The sequence below is a fragment of the Taudactylus pleione genome, unplaced genomic scaffold, assembly GCF_031769625.1.
Source record: "Taudactylus pleione unplaced genomic scaffold, aTauple2 ptg000012l, whole genome shotgun sequence".
Classification (NCBI taxonomy): Eukaryota; Metazoa; Chordata; class Amphibia; order Anura; family Myobatrachidae; genus Taudactylus; species Taudactylus pleione.
In genome coordinates this window covers 6183881-6197049 of record NW_028284415.1, presented here as the reverse complement: position 1 = coordinate 6197049, position 13169 = coordinate 6183881, and the positions used below count along the sequence as shown (strand labels likewise).

Genomic DNA, 13169 nt, shown 5'->3' with positions numbered 1-13169 from the left:
GTCTCTTTTTGGTGAGTGATATTCTCTCCTGTGGCCAATTCTGGAGGACAGTGTACCAGGTAAATCTCTAAATTCTGGGGATCGCTGTACAGTCTCTAGTAATAATGTGGGAGGAAATTAGTGGAGGTCTTTTATGAATCGCAAAATTGCAGTGGCCCATACAATAGTATTTGGCACTGTATGCCTTAATTTCCACGTAAGTGCCTACATATCAATCTCTTCTGCTGTTAACATTCTTTGTAAAGCATTGGCCTAGATCTATATTGGACTGGTAATTGTACAGCATGGTGAGTATTTTACAAACCACTAAACACCACCTTTAATGAGTACTATTTTTACCGCACAGGTGTATCTTGTCCCCAAGAGCCTGGCACGTAAGCGTTTGTGGAACAAGAAGTACCCGATCTGCCTGGAACTTGCCCAGCAAGATGACTTTATGTCAAAAGCTCAGGTGGATAAAGACAGCAGTGAGGAAAAAGCTGAGAAAGGAGACTGCCTGACCGAGGACAGCAAAAAGAACACCAGCCTGCAAGATGGCAGCAAGCCACCCGGAAACAAGGATCAGGTGCTTTATCTATTTGGGAGAACAGGCAGGGAAAAGGAAGAATGGTTTCGGAAGTTCCTTCTCGCCTCTAAAATGAAGACGGAGCTGAAAAAAACAGGCGCCACGCCAGCAATTAAATCCGGTAAAGCAGGTGTATATAATTCCAGAGTCTGATTTTATTTCTACAAGATTTAATGAGAACTATCCCTATGGAAAGCATGATTTGCTTAACCCTAAACTATACAGATGTTGTCCTTATACATACGCCACGCAGCGCGACTTGTCTGACGTGAGTGAGCCGCCAGGTACCGTGCTACTCTGCTAGAGTTGGGTGTCTTTTTTTTGCTGAAAATGCTTCTATGTCGCAATGTGATGTGACCAGGATGCACTAGCAGAACTGTGCTGATTAATTTGATATGTGACACTGTGTGCGCATATCTTATGTGTGCTCACTGATATGCGCATTACTGAGAGCACCTGAGTCTGTATATGAAGCGCAAAGAAACTTGGAATGAAAAAAGCTGCGGCCGCTACATTGTAGCACTTCTTATACAGATTCAGAGACTCAGTCGCACACAGATATACAAGTGTCACATATCAAATTAATCAGAACAGTCTGCTGGGGAGTCCTAGTCGCTAGCAGAGTCTCAAGGGACCTGGAGCACCGAGCGGAGCTTTTTAGCACGACTGCTGCAGAGATGTGTAAGGACACATCTGTATGTCATGTCTTTCATCTCCTATTTATGACATGTAAAAAGACCTATTCAGTCAGTATTTATTTTGATTGGCCAGGTGGTATGGGGTGGTGATGATGAGTGATGTTGTTAAACATATATACAGTGCCAGCCTACTACACCACAAAGTACAGCTGGGAACAAACACAGTAATAAAGCAAGACTGGATATTAACAGAGAGACAAAGCTGTGACCTGCACACAAGCTTACAATCTATAGGAAAGTACCATGTCAGATACTGCATATAGGTCCAGCCAGATTGCAGTGGGGGAAACGCTTAGTGGCACTATATTGTCCAGTCACACCACAATGATGATTCAGGGAACTGTATAGTGTGCTGGTAATCAGTAGAATGGTCAAAGTAGGCTAAGAAGGCATTTTAGGAATTTGATAAACTCAGCAAAAGTAGTGAGTTTTTTCAGAGCGCTTAAATGTTTGGAGGCTACAGGAAAGTCTTGTACAAGGAAGGGAATTCCAACGTGTGGGTGCAGGCCGAAAGAGATTGTGTCATGTCAGTCTTTGGCAATGGTGGTGGGAGGGGTATGTCTTGAAGGATTAAGAAATAAGAGATTTCCATTTAGTAAAGAGGTGTTTGGTATTTGATGCGTGAGTGGATATGAGAGATTGGAAGTTAGTGTCAAGAGCATTTTGGTGCTAGTGGTTGATAGCAGAATATTTGATGATCAGAAGAGATTTTCTCCAATGACGATCAAATTTGCTGGAGAGTTTTTAAGAGCAGTACAGATTTTTAATGTGCCATGGATGAGGTGGTGGTTGTCGTAGAGAATAGTAGCTGGAGCCAATTGATCAAGGGATGTTGCTGATTTGTGCATACGATGCATTATAGCCAGATCACGACAGAAGTATGTAGTAAATGGGGAGAGACACTGTTGCAGAGAATTTGAAAGTTATTGAACAACTGCGATTTCTGTGGGTATGAGGAGGTTTGGTTGTTTTGAATCCAGAGAGATTAATGGAGGAGATTTTACAGGTGATATTGCAAATGATTATCAGAGAGTTGGAAATTAACCTTCCCTTTCCAAGTCGGAAACATGCTTTCTTTTGTTTAAGCGTCAGCCTCATCAGCTTGCAACTTGCACCAGAGTTTGAGTGCACCTAAGTCATGTCCTTCCAAACAGATGCATTTGCCTCTTTTAAGTGGTAACCTAAAGATCCCCATACATCTGCAAGGTATTGGGCCAATTCCCCGATCCTGAGATGCCAGGGTCGGTGCACCAGTTAAAATTCTAGATTTCACTGACTTTCCGATGCCGACCAAAATATGATCTGGATCATCAAATTGGGGATTTTTTACATGGAGAATTTCACAGATTCCCAGACGAATCGGCGATCATCGATGGCTGCCGATCGGCATTTCTGACCGGCGGTTTCGGTCTGATCGGGGAAATGGCTGGCAGATGTTTAGGGCCCTTATAAGTGCAGTTTGTGTAGAAGCACCCTTACTGTACTTTGGCCCCTCACCTGTCCCAGCACCCTTGTTGTAGAGAGTAGTGAGTGCAACTTTCCAAGAAATTACATACATGCCCAAAAAAAGCCACGACTTTTCCTTATGTCCAACTCTGAATGAGTATATGTAGAGAAGGACTCGTACATTCTCCTGTGTAGCTCACAGCTATGATCTCATGAGTTTGGGGTGCTGAAATGTATGTAGGAACCGACAGTTTCCAACTACAGCTTCTATGAATTTGTGAGGCAGTAGAGATGTGATGTTGAAGAAAGATATCCCAAAGCAAGCCATCTCTGCCTATAGCATGGGGATATTTAACCATCATGTTGTGTCTTATGTCCCAGGGCTCCTGGCGCACAGCAGGCAGAACAGCCAGTCTGGGATCCTGACGCACAGCCGGAGCAGCAGTAAAGGTAGCATGGATGAAGTCATGTCCCAGCCCCGGAACAAGGAGTTACCAGGCAGCATCAAACAGAAAATGCTGCTGGAATACGATGTTTACATGGCAAAGTGTATCCCGCAAGAGGATAAGAGCCCAGATGAGAGCCCGGTACACAGTACTAACAGCAGTCCCACCGCAGCTAAAAAGGTGAGAGGGGTCTGATCTTGGTGGGTGGACAATGCGGGCAGATGGTTCGACTCCAGAGACTCATAACCCAATAAATGCATTGAGGTGTAAGCTTATTTGATAAGCATCTGGAAGACTTATTGATGTTATAAACAATGCCAAATGGTGTTGAAGATTCAGTGGTCCATATTAGCTGGACATAAAAGAGAACCCCTTATAGTAACAAGGTCTTTCAATCAATCTCTAATTTCATAATTCCACATATGGATAAATCATTATTTTTATAAATGTATCTTTTATACTCCATAACCCCAATGATAATCAGAGGACAAATTTAGAGCTCTTGCAGAATCATTTGGATATCTCACCACTTCCACATGAGCTGTTAGAAAAGATTTGGCTTCCCTGTATCATAAGAAACACTATTCCCAATGGTTTGCACTGGTCCTTAAAAAGTGCACTTTATACGTTTCATTACTATCTGACACTTCGTCCCCTTTGACAAAAAAAAACTAAGATTTTGCTTTCTAAAATGATGGAGAAGGATTGGTCTCCTTAAGGCGCTTCCTTTCCTTTTGATCTGCAACTAGTTGGTTGAGGAGAAAGTGACAGACATTTCTCTTGGCACAGATCAGCACGGTGCAAGCACTGGAGGAGCAACAAGCCTGGGTCAACGCTTTGCTTGGGAGAATGTTTTGGGACTTTCTGGGAGAGAAGTACTGGTCCGACCTGGTGTCCAAAAAGATTCAGATGAAACTTAGTAAAATAAAGGTTGGTGTTTTCTTCCTGGCAATGTACAAAATGAGTGGATGTCTGTACAGTAAATAATCTTGTGTGTTTAGTCACATATCATGATGACTGTCGAGGGCTCTGCCATCAATGGTCAATGGTATTTCTCAATCAGTAATTAGCTATCAACAGGGCACATGCGCTTAGCGGGGCTGGCGCTCACCATTGGGGAGCCGCCCCCAGTGTTTACCATAAATGGCCTCTTGTTGATGGTGAAATCACTCTCATTCAGACCCTTGATGGTTGCTAACCCTCGATGGTCAATTGCTAACCCTATTTCCACAACTACTGCCTTTCCCAGATCAGAATAAATTATGTATGGGGGTGGTCATGACCATTTCCCACCAGGGCAACTTTGGGGCTGATGCAGAGTGATCTGTACACCAGGTTGTGTAGCATATCTTGCATGAAATATGGTGTTAATGCAGAGTCGTGCGCAGCTCTTCATATGTGTAGAAACACTCTCTTTTGAATAAATTACCCCCACTTTGCTACTTGCACTGCATGAACCGTAAAGTTCTCTGTATTTTGAACTCAAGTTTTGATAGTTAAAACCTAGTCCAATCCTGTCCATTGTGAGACGAGTGCATTGTGTCCTTACAGCTGCCGTACTTTATGAATGAATTGACGTTGACAGAACTCGATATGGGTGTCTCTGTGCCGAAAATCCTCCAAGCCTTCAATCCAACCGTCGACCACAGAGGTAACTATCTGACACAGTAGGAGCTGTTTTCAGGTCAGTGACTGTTTGTTAAAAAGAAATTACAAGCAACAAAAATGGTGGTGCAAAAATGGTGGCTTCCCATTGATACAACATGGATTTGACATTGTATAAATACTTGATAGCGCTGAAGTAAGACAGATTTAAAACAATGGGTTTTCTGGATCCAAGACATGAGATAAGAATTATAAATTAAATAGTAGTGACTGGAGAGCTGATATCATAGAGGTGTTTAATTTGGGTTCCAGTCAATAGATAGACAATAAAAAGGTTGACAATGTCTAGATAGACAACAGATGTTATACAAGCAATCGGTCGACAGGGACAAAAGGTTGACACAGAAAAGGTCAACCTGGATGAGAGTCGACAGGGACAATAGATCATCACGTTTTAAGGGTTACGTTTTTGCCGGAGGTTTAGGCACTAGAAGGGACGGTTAAGATTAGGCTCTTACCCCAACGGTTAGAGTTAGGCACCAAGGGGACGGTTAGGGTGAAGATTAGGGTTTAAATAAATGTGTCGACCATTTTGGGTCAACCTTTTGACCCTGCTGACCTTTACTGTGTCGACCTTTACTGTCTCGACCTTTTGTCCATGTCAACCTATTGCCTGTCTAACATCTGATCTAGACATTTTCTATCTAGTTCCTGTCTCTTATTTTTTATTTTATTTTTTAATATATTTGTTTGATGTTCCAGAAAATAGATAATGTATACATGAATATATGGATTTAACAATGACAGTCAAAAAGAAAAAATGTAAGCCAACAACAAACTTTCATATTATAATATTCTGATCAGTTATTATTATATAGAGAGAAGCAATACATTATGTCAGTATATCTTCAAAAATCAATAGAGAAAAAGAAATAAAAAGAAAAAAACAATAAAAGAAGAGAAATTTAGAATATAGTATGCACACACCTGATAAAGTGAATCTGGTATCCCAGAATGTATTAGTGTTATGATGATACCGATAGCCTTTTATACAAAAACCAGTCTGTTTATTCAAACATTTAAAAAACCTTAGATTGATTACTCTTTTATACCAAGCCTGGTTTAATTGTGTGAATCATAATCCCACACCTGAGGAAACATGTTACACTCCACATAGGGTCAGCAAGTCTCATCCATAGTAGAATAGTAGGAGAATGGAGTCTGCCTGCAGCACAAGTTCACTGACTCTTTGCCTAGAAATAACTGAAGAAAGACAGCTAAGAAACTAATGGAGAAGTCAGTATCTGAACTATTTGATATTATAGCTTGAGGACATCATCCAATGCTATCTTGCTTTATAGGTCTCTGGACAGATCTGGAAATTTCCTACAAAGGCTCTTTCCTTATGACGTTAGAGACCAAGATGAATCTGACCAGACTGGGTAAGGAGCCACTTGGAGAAGCCTTAAAAGTAGGAGAAATCGGCAAAGAGGGGTAAGTAAAGATGTTTAATGCTCCGTCTCCGGGATTTTAGAGGTACAAAAATGCTTGGTGGAATGGATAAATTAGCAGGGAGCACAGCATGATGGCTGAAGTCCAGAATTTAGGTGGCACCAAAGCATGGTGGGTAGAGTAGAAGATTCTGCAAGAACGTATTATACAGAGTAGCGTAAAAGTTTAAGGAGAAGGCTGGGATGCTGGGGGGAGGCAGAAGTGGCAGACAGTGCTCAGGGGGTCGGAATGAAGTGTATATTAGCACTCTAAACAGGTGAGTAGAGCATAAATACGGGGGCTAGGAAATAGGCTTATATGGTGCAGACCATATTAGGGAGAAGTTTCTGAAAAACAGTGTGAAGGGATAGAGCTGAGGGTACTTGGAGAGTAAGTGGGTTGATGTTTAATGAAAGTGAACCAAAGATATTAAGGGCCTGATTCAGAATCGCATCCGAATCGGCCATGTTGTTTGCCTGAAAATAGATGCAGATTTCTGCCTGCATTCAGAGCCGGCTGCATCTACGAGACTGCACTGTGACAATACATCCACTTGTGAGAGCAGCGGTCATCATGATCAGCACACATTTGGTGTAAAAGATCTGTCTGAAATCAGCGGATCTCTGTGTACACGCACGTCTAAATAGCCCATAGGTCTATCCCCATGCCCACGACATACAAAGTCTATGTGCAAATGCCCCATTGATGACCTCATTTAGCCGCAGGTGGAGATCCATCTGACACCTATGCAACTCTCAGTAGCCTGCGGATCCGCAGAGATGCTTATCTATGTCTTTAACAATGCGGCCAGTTAAAGTGCGACTCTGAATCAGGCCTAAGTGTGTCAGGGTGGACAGTGTAGGCAGAGCATGCTGAGGTATATTGGGAGCAATGGATGCAAGAGAATGGCTGGAGGTGAGGATGTAAGGAGTGTGCTTGGGGAAGAACATGCATGAAGGTGAGTATTGTGACTGTGACTAGATGCTTTCTGATCTGAGAGATAGTCTGCTTTGTTTAATATAAAATGAGGAAACCTTACAGAAGAGCTTGTGCCCTAATCATTTAGCATTAGTACATCTGGGTATTCATTTGTCTTTCTATTTTTCCTCTTTGCTTTCACCAATGGATTTGTAAATGGTGAGTGCAACATGTACTCTAATGCTATTTTTATACATGATAGAAATAGCTGTGTTACATGTTTAACCATTAATGATTTGATACTTAATACTGTGAACTGAGCACAACAAATGTATAGATGGAGCTCAGTACTTGGCTCACTGAGCAAGACCCAGGAAAGTGCTAATATCAGGTGAACTGCAAAGAACATTAATGCATGGTGATAAATTATACATCATTCCTCTACTGAAGGCTGTGCATTAGTGTATCTCCACATCCGCACACACGTGTACCATGTACCAGCCTCTGTAACTGCTACCATGGATCCCTATCACATATTCACTGGCCTCCTTCAGCTAATTCAATTTCCTCTCATCTCCAAGTGACCCCTAGACCCACAGCATAGGATGCGGTATTCTTCCTGGAGCTTTGCTAAATGTCAAGTCCACTTTCATTATTGTCACTGGCTGTTCAGAGCATTCATCATGGTCATTAACCTGTCTAATGTGGCTGTACTGTGATATAAGTCTCTAGTTATTAATCATAATTCTATCTGGTCCTGATCATCACCTAGACAGCCACATTATTGTGGGTCAGGAAATATCACTTAGTTACCCTGGAGAAGAGATGGGACTAAGCATTACCAGGATTCTTGTTTTGCTGCACTTTCTCGAAATGCTTTGCATCTACACTTCAGTAAATATGGGCTAGTCGTACAGTGAACTTGGTATAAAAATATTGCTTGTTAGAGACACCTTGGTAAGTGTCTGTGTATCTCCTCTTATTAGTGCCAGGCCACGAGCGTACTACCTAGCGGATAGCGATGAGGAGTCATCTAGTGCTGGCTCTTCAGATGAAGAGGATGCTCCAGAGCTAACAGGGGATAGACAACTGACACCTGAAGGGTAAGAAAGATCACTTATCTGCAACAAAGAGGGGGTTTGTGTCTACGTGTAGACATTCAGCCTCTCTCAATTCTTATATTTGATTCTGATAAACTGAGCACTACCCAGATAGCCCAGAGCTGTGCTTAAGTGTGTGAAGAGGTGTCCTTTGTAAATGTTACATGGTAATCCTACCCCCTGCCCCTTTATTACTACCATTCAATATGTTACTCTCTTCAGTTTTTCTCCTAAACATTCTTGGTTTAGCTTAATTTAGGGCTTAAATGAGATTGGGAGAAAATCGGGAATGTCTTTATTACAAGTGACACTTAAGTTTGTGTGAAGATTTATACATATTGGGTAACACGCACCTAGAAACGGGGCTGAAACTAGGGGTGTGCGAGTGGTGCCATCTCCCAGGTCGCACGTCCCTGGAATCTGCACCGTCAATGCTCCACGGCACCTGCATATTTGGCTTGCCAGTAGCACTGCTGCAGAGGCGCCACTCTGGGCATGCAGCTTGTAGAGTTGTCTGGAGCGTCCTTGGAGCAGTGCTCTACTTCCTGGTACCGGTTTGTGCCCCCCCCCCCCCCACGCATGATGTCACTGGTTCGGATGACGGGGACGGCACAGAGCCCTGCCTAGAGATATACTTATTTGCTGAGGGATGCAAAATGCTTTCTGTTGATAGTATTAAATGAGATCCAATCACTGCCAGGTCTGAGCTTGTGTGCAGTGCAAGGAATACCCTTAAAATGTTACTTTTGCTGCATTTACATCATTACAATAATCAAAACTAGGCACATCTATTTATAGAGAACCATCCTTGCTTCAACCTGAATCCTCCCATCGGTCGGGGAAAATTCTGCTTCTCCATAGACACCACCATCTTGCCATTATCTGTCCTTTCGGTTAATGATTTCATAAGGCTGAAATACGAGCACGCTATATATTCTACCTTACAGGTATGTGGGACCACGGACGAGCAAGATAATGAGATTTGTGGATAAAATCACGAAGTCCAAATATTTCCAGAAAGCCACAGAGACAGAATTTATAAAGAAGAAAATTGAGGAGGTATCAAATACACCACTCCTGTTGACCGTGGAGGTACAGGAGTGCAAAGGAACACTAACTATTAACATTCCACCACCACCTACTGACCGGATATGGTAAGAGCAGCTATTCCCCATGATCTAATACTACGTTACCTTGTTCATGCACACATAATGAATATTTTATACAGCTTATATCACATTTGAAATGTGCCATTACCTAGAATGCTACGTTTTATGCAAAAAAATTAATGAACTAATAATTAGGTATTGAATATGTCTTCATTCCAGTGGGGGGGGGGGGTGTAACTGGCCATCGCTTTTGATTATTGATGATATTGCTGCAATATACAGTTGTATGGTGACCACTATAGCTTTGCATGTGTGGTCATCTATCAACTGCATTAATAGACCCCAGGGTGAGCCGCTCCAATTTTTTTCTTATTTTAAAATGTATTTTCATTCTGAGATAGAAATATGTATATTATTTATTCATTTATGAACATTTACTTACTCTGTACCAGCATATTTCATCTTGCTTTACAATTGGATATTTACACACACACCAGGGTTTGATAAAAGTGAAAATACAAAGTCCTTTAATCTATACATACATATCCAGGTCAAAGTGTCGGTCCAATGTTGGACCTTTGTCAAGAGGTACAGCAGCACAGCATGACATCAACAAAAGACCGCTACCACCTAAAAAGGCACAAATTTAGGTGGTAGCGGTCTTTTGTTGATGTCAAAAGAAATGTGTGTGTGTGTGTGTGTGTGCATATGTATTATTTATTTATATATATATATGCATATATAAAAATGTAGTATATGGACGGCACTTGTTATTCCAGCTTAATGAAAAAACGGAGACTCTCACTCCAGTGTCACGGTCAACGTTTCAGAGATTTTAATCTCTTTTATCAAGAGAGAGAGATATATATATATATATATATATATATATATATATATATATATATATATATATATATATATATATATAAATAAATAAATACCAGTCCACTGGAACTGGCACTCTCACAGGACCATGCTACGATCAAAAGAAAAACAGACAAAAAAAAGCAATAAAATGCCAAAAAACTCACATATGTTAAATCCATATATGTCACTAAAATTGATAAGCTTCAATCATAGCAGTTTAAATCTTTCTAAATTGATTTATACATTACCCTCTTGTATTGAACTGTATAATATATCCAATCTATAGAAAACTATTAAGACCTAATGATTAATTTAATCCTTTTGGAGCTAATGTGTCCAAATAAATATCCATTTTGATTCAAAGGGGTAAATTTACTTCAATGAAGTGCGGATTTTTAGAAGTGGAGATGTTGCCCATTGCAACCAATCAGATTCTAGCTATTATCTTCTGGAAGGTGCTAATTAAATGTTAAGTAGAATCTGATTGGTTGCTATGGGCAACATCTCCACTTCGAAAAACTCACACTTTAGTAAATATACCCTTAAGAGTAATAATTTATTAGATCTGTCTTTCCCACGAAGTGTAGCTGGAACCTGATCTATTATGCGATATCTCAATGAGGCTACTCCATGTTTGGCTGAGACAAAATATCTCGCTATTGGCTGTTCACTTGTGCCAGTTTTAATGGCACTGCGTATAACCGAACAATGTTGTGCCATACTTTCTTTAATTCGTTTTTCTGTCTTGCCCATGTAGTGCAGTTGAAAGACCGTATCAGGCACAACATAGAGACTGACTTACAGAACAGAAATCAGTATAGCTTCCAAAATCACTTGAGCTTCAGAAATCACTGCAGAACAGAGGGAGTGATTCAGCTGTGGACAGATATGCTACATGTTAGCAGCTGCGATAGCTGTAATATGGTAATACATGCAGGAGGCGTCACGCCTCCTGCATGTATTATTGGTCCAAGCTGCATCCAAGGACATGGCATCGGATCATCTGCAATCCCTTGGGCCGGCTGAGTAACCATGTAGTCATGCAAGTCGGTGAGTAAAAGAGGCCAGGAAATCTCCGTCAGCCGACTGAGATTCTGGCTTCTCCACTCTCCACCAGTGGTGGCCACATGCCTCTGTTTTGGGAAACTGAAGCCATTGCCGCAACCTGCCCGCCCAGAATGGCAGCAAACTGTCAATTACTGACAGTCTGCTGCCTGTGCGCAATCGCAGACTTGTACTGCACATGTGCAGATTCCTGATAATCTGTGATCCCTGTCACTGTGTCTGCAGCTGAATCATCCCCTGAAATCACTCTGAAGACCATGTCTAGCAGGGCTGTCATCATGGGGGGAATGCCAGGACTGGAGTTCCATTCCCGGACAGAAGGGAAGCCCACCTGAAGTGACACTGTGTGGCTGCGATCAATCTCCCCTGCTGTTTGTAATCTCCATATGCTAAGATTTGCCAGGATCAAAGATTGTTGATTAATTATGTTGTCTGCCACAGTCTAAATGTATCGACTGGAATGTATCAAGTGCTGAGCAGCTCATGAGCCTGCCAGAGTGTGACAGTGTGTGTATGAAGCCAGCCCTTCAGCCTTGTGTAATTTAGGAGTGTAATTATACATTTTAAATAGAGAAATTCTACAGTTGGTAGCTACAAACAGCCAGGTATTCATGTATTAAACTATTGGTTGCTTGTAGCCTCTCCCTCTGTTTCTCTGTGTATGTATGAGTATATATCTATAGATATAGAGAGAGAGGGAAGTATAATGAGGGGCACTCACCAGGGTTTTCAAACGATAAAACACTATCCTTTAATGTTCTTACACAGTGAAAGTAGTCAGGTAGTCGGTGTTTCCATCATCAGCAGGGACCTTTGTCACGACGCACAACATAGCACATGCAGTACAAACAGTACCCAGAAGAAGCAGCAGCCTACTTACCCTGCAGTTCCAACTCCTTATATACCCCATAGTCTAATCGCCAATGGCGCCCGGTATGTATGACACCTGCGCTTCTGTTGGAACACGCGCCGGGAATCACATCCCTTCATTAACCGCCCGGAACGCATCCATGTCACTTTCAGTCCTGCTAACAAAATATTGGCCAGTACTAGAAGACCTAAGACCACTACAAAAGTACCGGCACACACGTTCCAAGTAACGGGGCTGCGTCATTGCTAAGGATATAGAAAAGAAGGGATCGGTGTCTGTATACTCGATAATTGGTGTACACAATGTACACCTAAGCAGAAATGAAGATGAGATGTACAGTGAGACCATAGATAATTTTATACTACATGACCACCTCTAGTGCAGTAAAGTTTATAGACCAGCTGTATTCAACTTGCGACCCTCCAGCTGCTATGGAACAACACATCCCAGCATGCACTGCCCCCATATTGCTAATAGGGCATGCTGAGATGTGTAGTTCCACAGCAGCTGGAGGACTGCATGTTGATTGCCCATTACAGACTGTATAAAATCACATACAAGCATTCTTCCATCATTGCTTTCCTTTACACAAACTGAGCTCACGTGTTTTGGCTGCCCTATAAGGTACGGGTTCCGGACGCCGCCACACCTGGAGCTGAAAGCTCGGCCAAAGCTTGGGGAGAGAGAGGTCACGCTGGCTCATGTCACCGAGTGGATTGAAAAGAAGCTGGAGCAGGAATTCCAGGTGAGGATGCATCATCCTGTCCATGTGCCATACACTGACATTTTTAGCTGTCCACATATCACACATATGTCCATATAACATGACCATGTTAGTCTAAAGCAGACTATTTCAGCCTGACTGCAGCGTTAAAACATGGTATCCTAATAATAATTACATTCTCTCATACAATTTCCAATATGAGATAAGAGATCAACAAATGAATCATTATACTACAAAGATGCTGTTTTTATGCACTTGAAGAGG

General features: G+C 41.8%; 1 protein-coding gene across 2 annotated transcripts in view; it reads left to right on the top strand.

The window, feature by feature from the left end:
- The window catches only part of TEX2 (testis expressed 2), an 86913-nt gene that overhangs the window by 69016 nt on the left and 4728 nt on the right, over window positions 1-13169 (top strand). The window contains exons 4-11 of one of the 2 annotated variants that reach the window (XM_088468582.1): window positions 347-686; window positions 3091-3335; window positions 3945-4085; window positions 4707-4806; window positions 6122-6254; window positions 8156-8272; window positions 9217-9423; window positions 12806-12926. In XM_088468582.1, coding sequence (XP_088324708.1) covers window positions 347-686; window positions 3091-3335; window positions 3945-4085; window positions 4707-4806; window positions 6122-6254; window positions 8156-8272; window positions 9217-9423; window positions 12806-12926 — 1404 coding nt within the window. Of the gene's footprint in view, window positions 1-346; window positions 696-3090; window positions 3336-3944; window positions 4086-4706; window positions 4807-6121; window positions 6255-8155; window positions 8273-9216; window positions 9424-12805; window positions 12927-13169 lie in introns of both variants that reach the window. The other variant, XM_088468581.1, reaches the window with a different exon arrangement.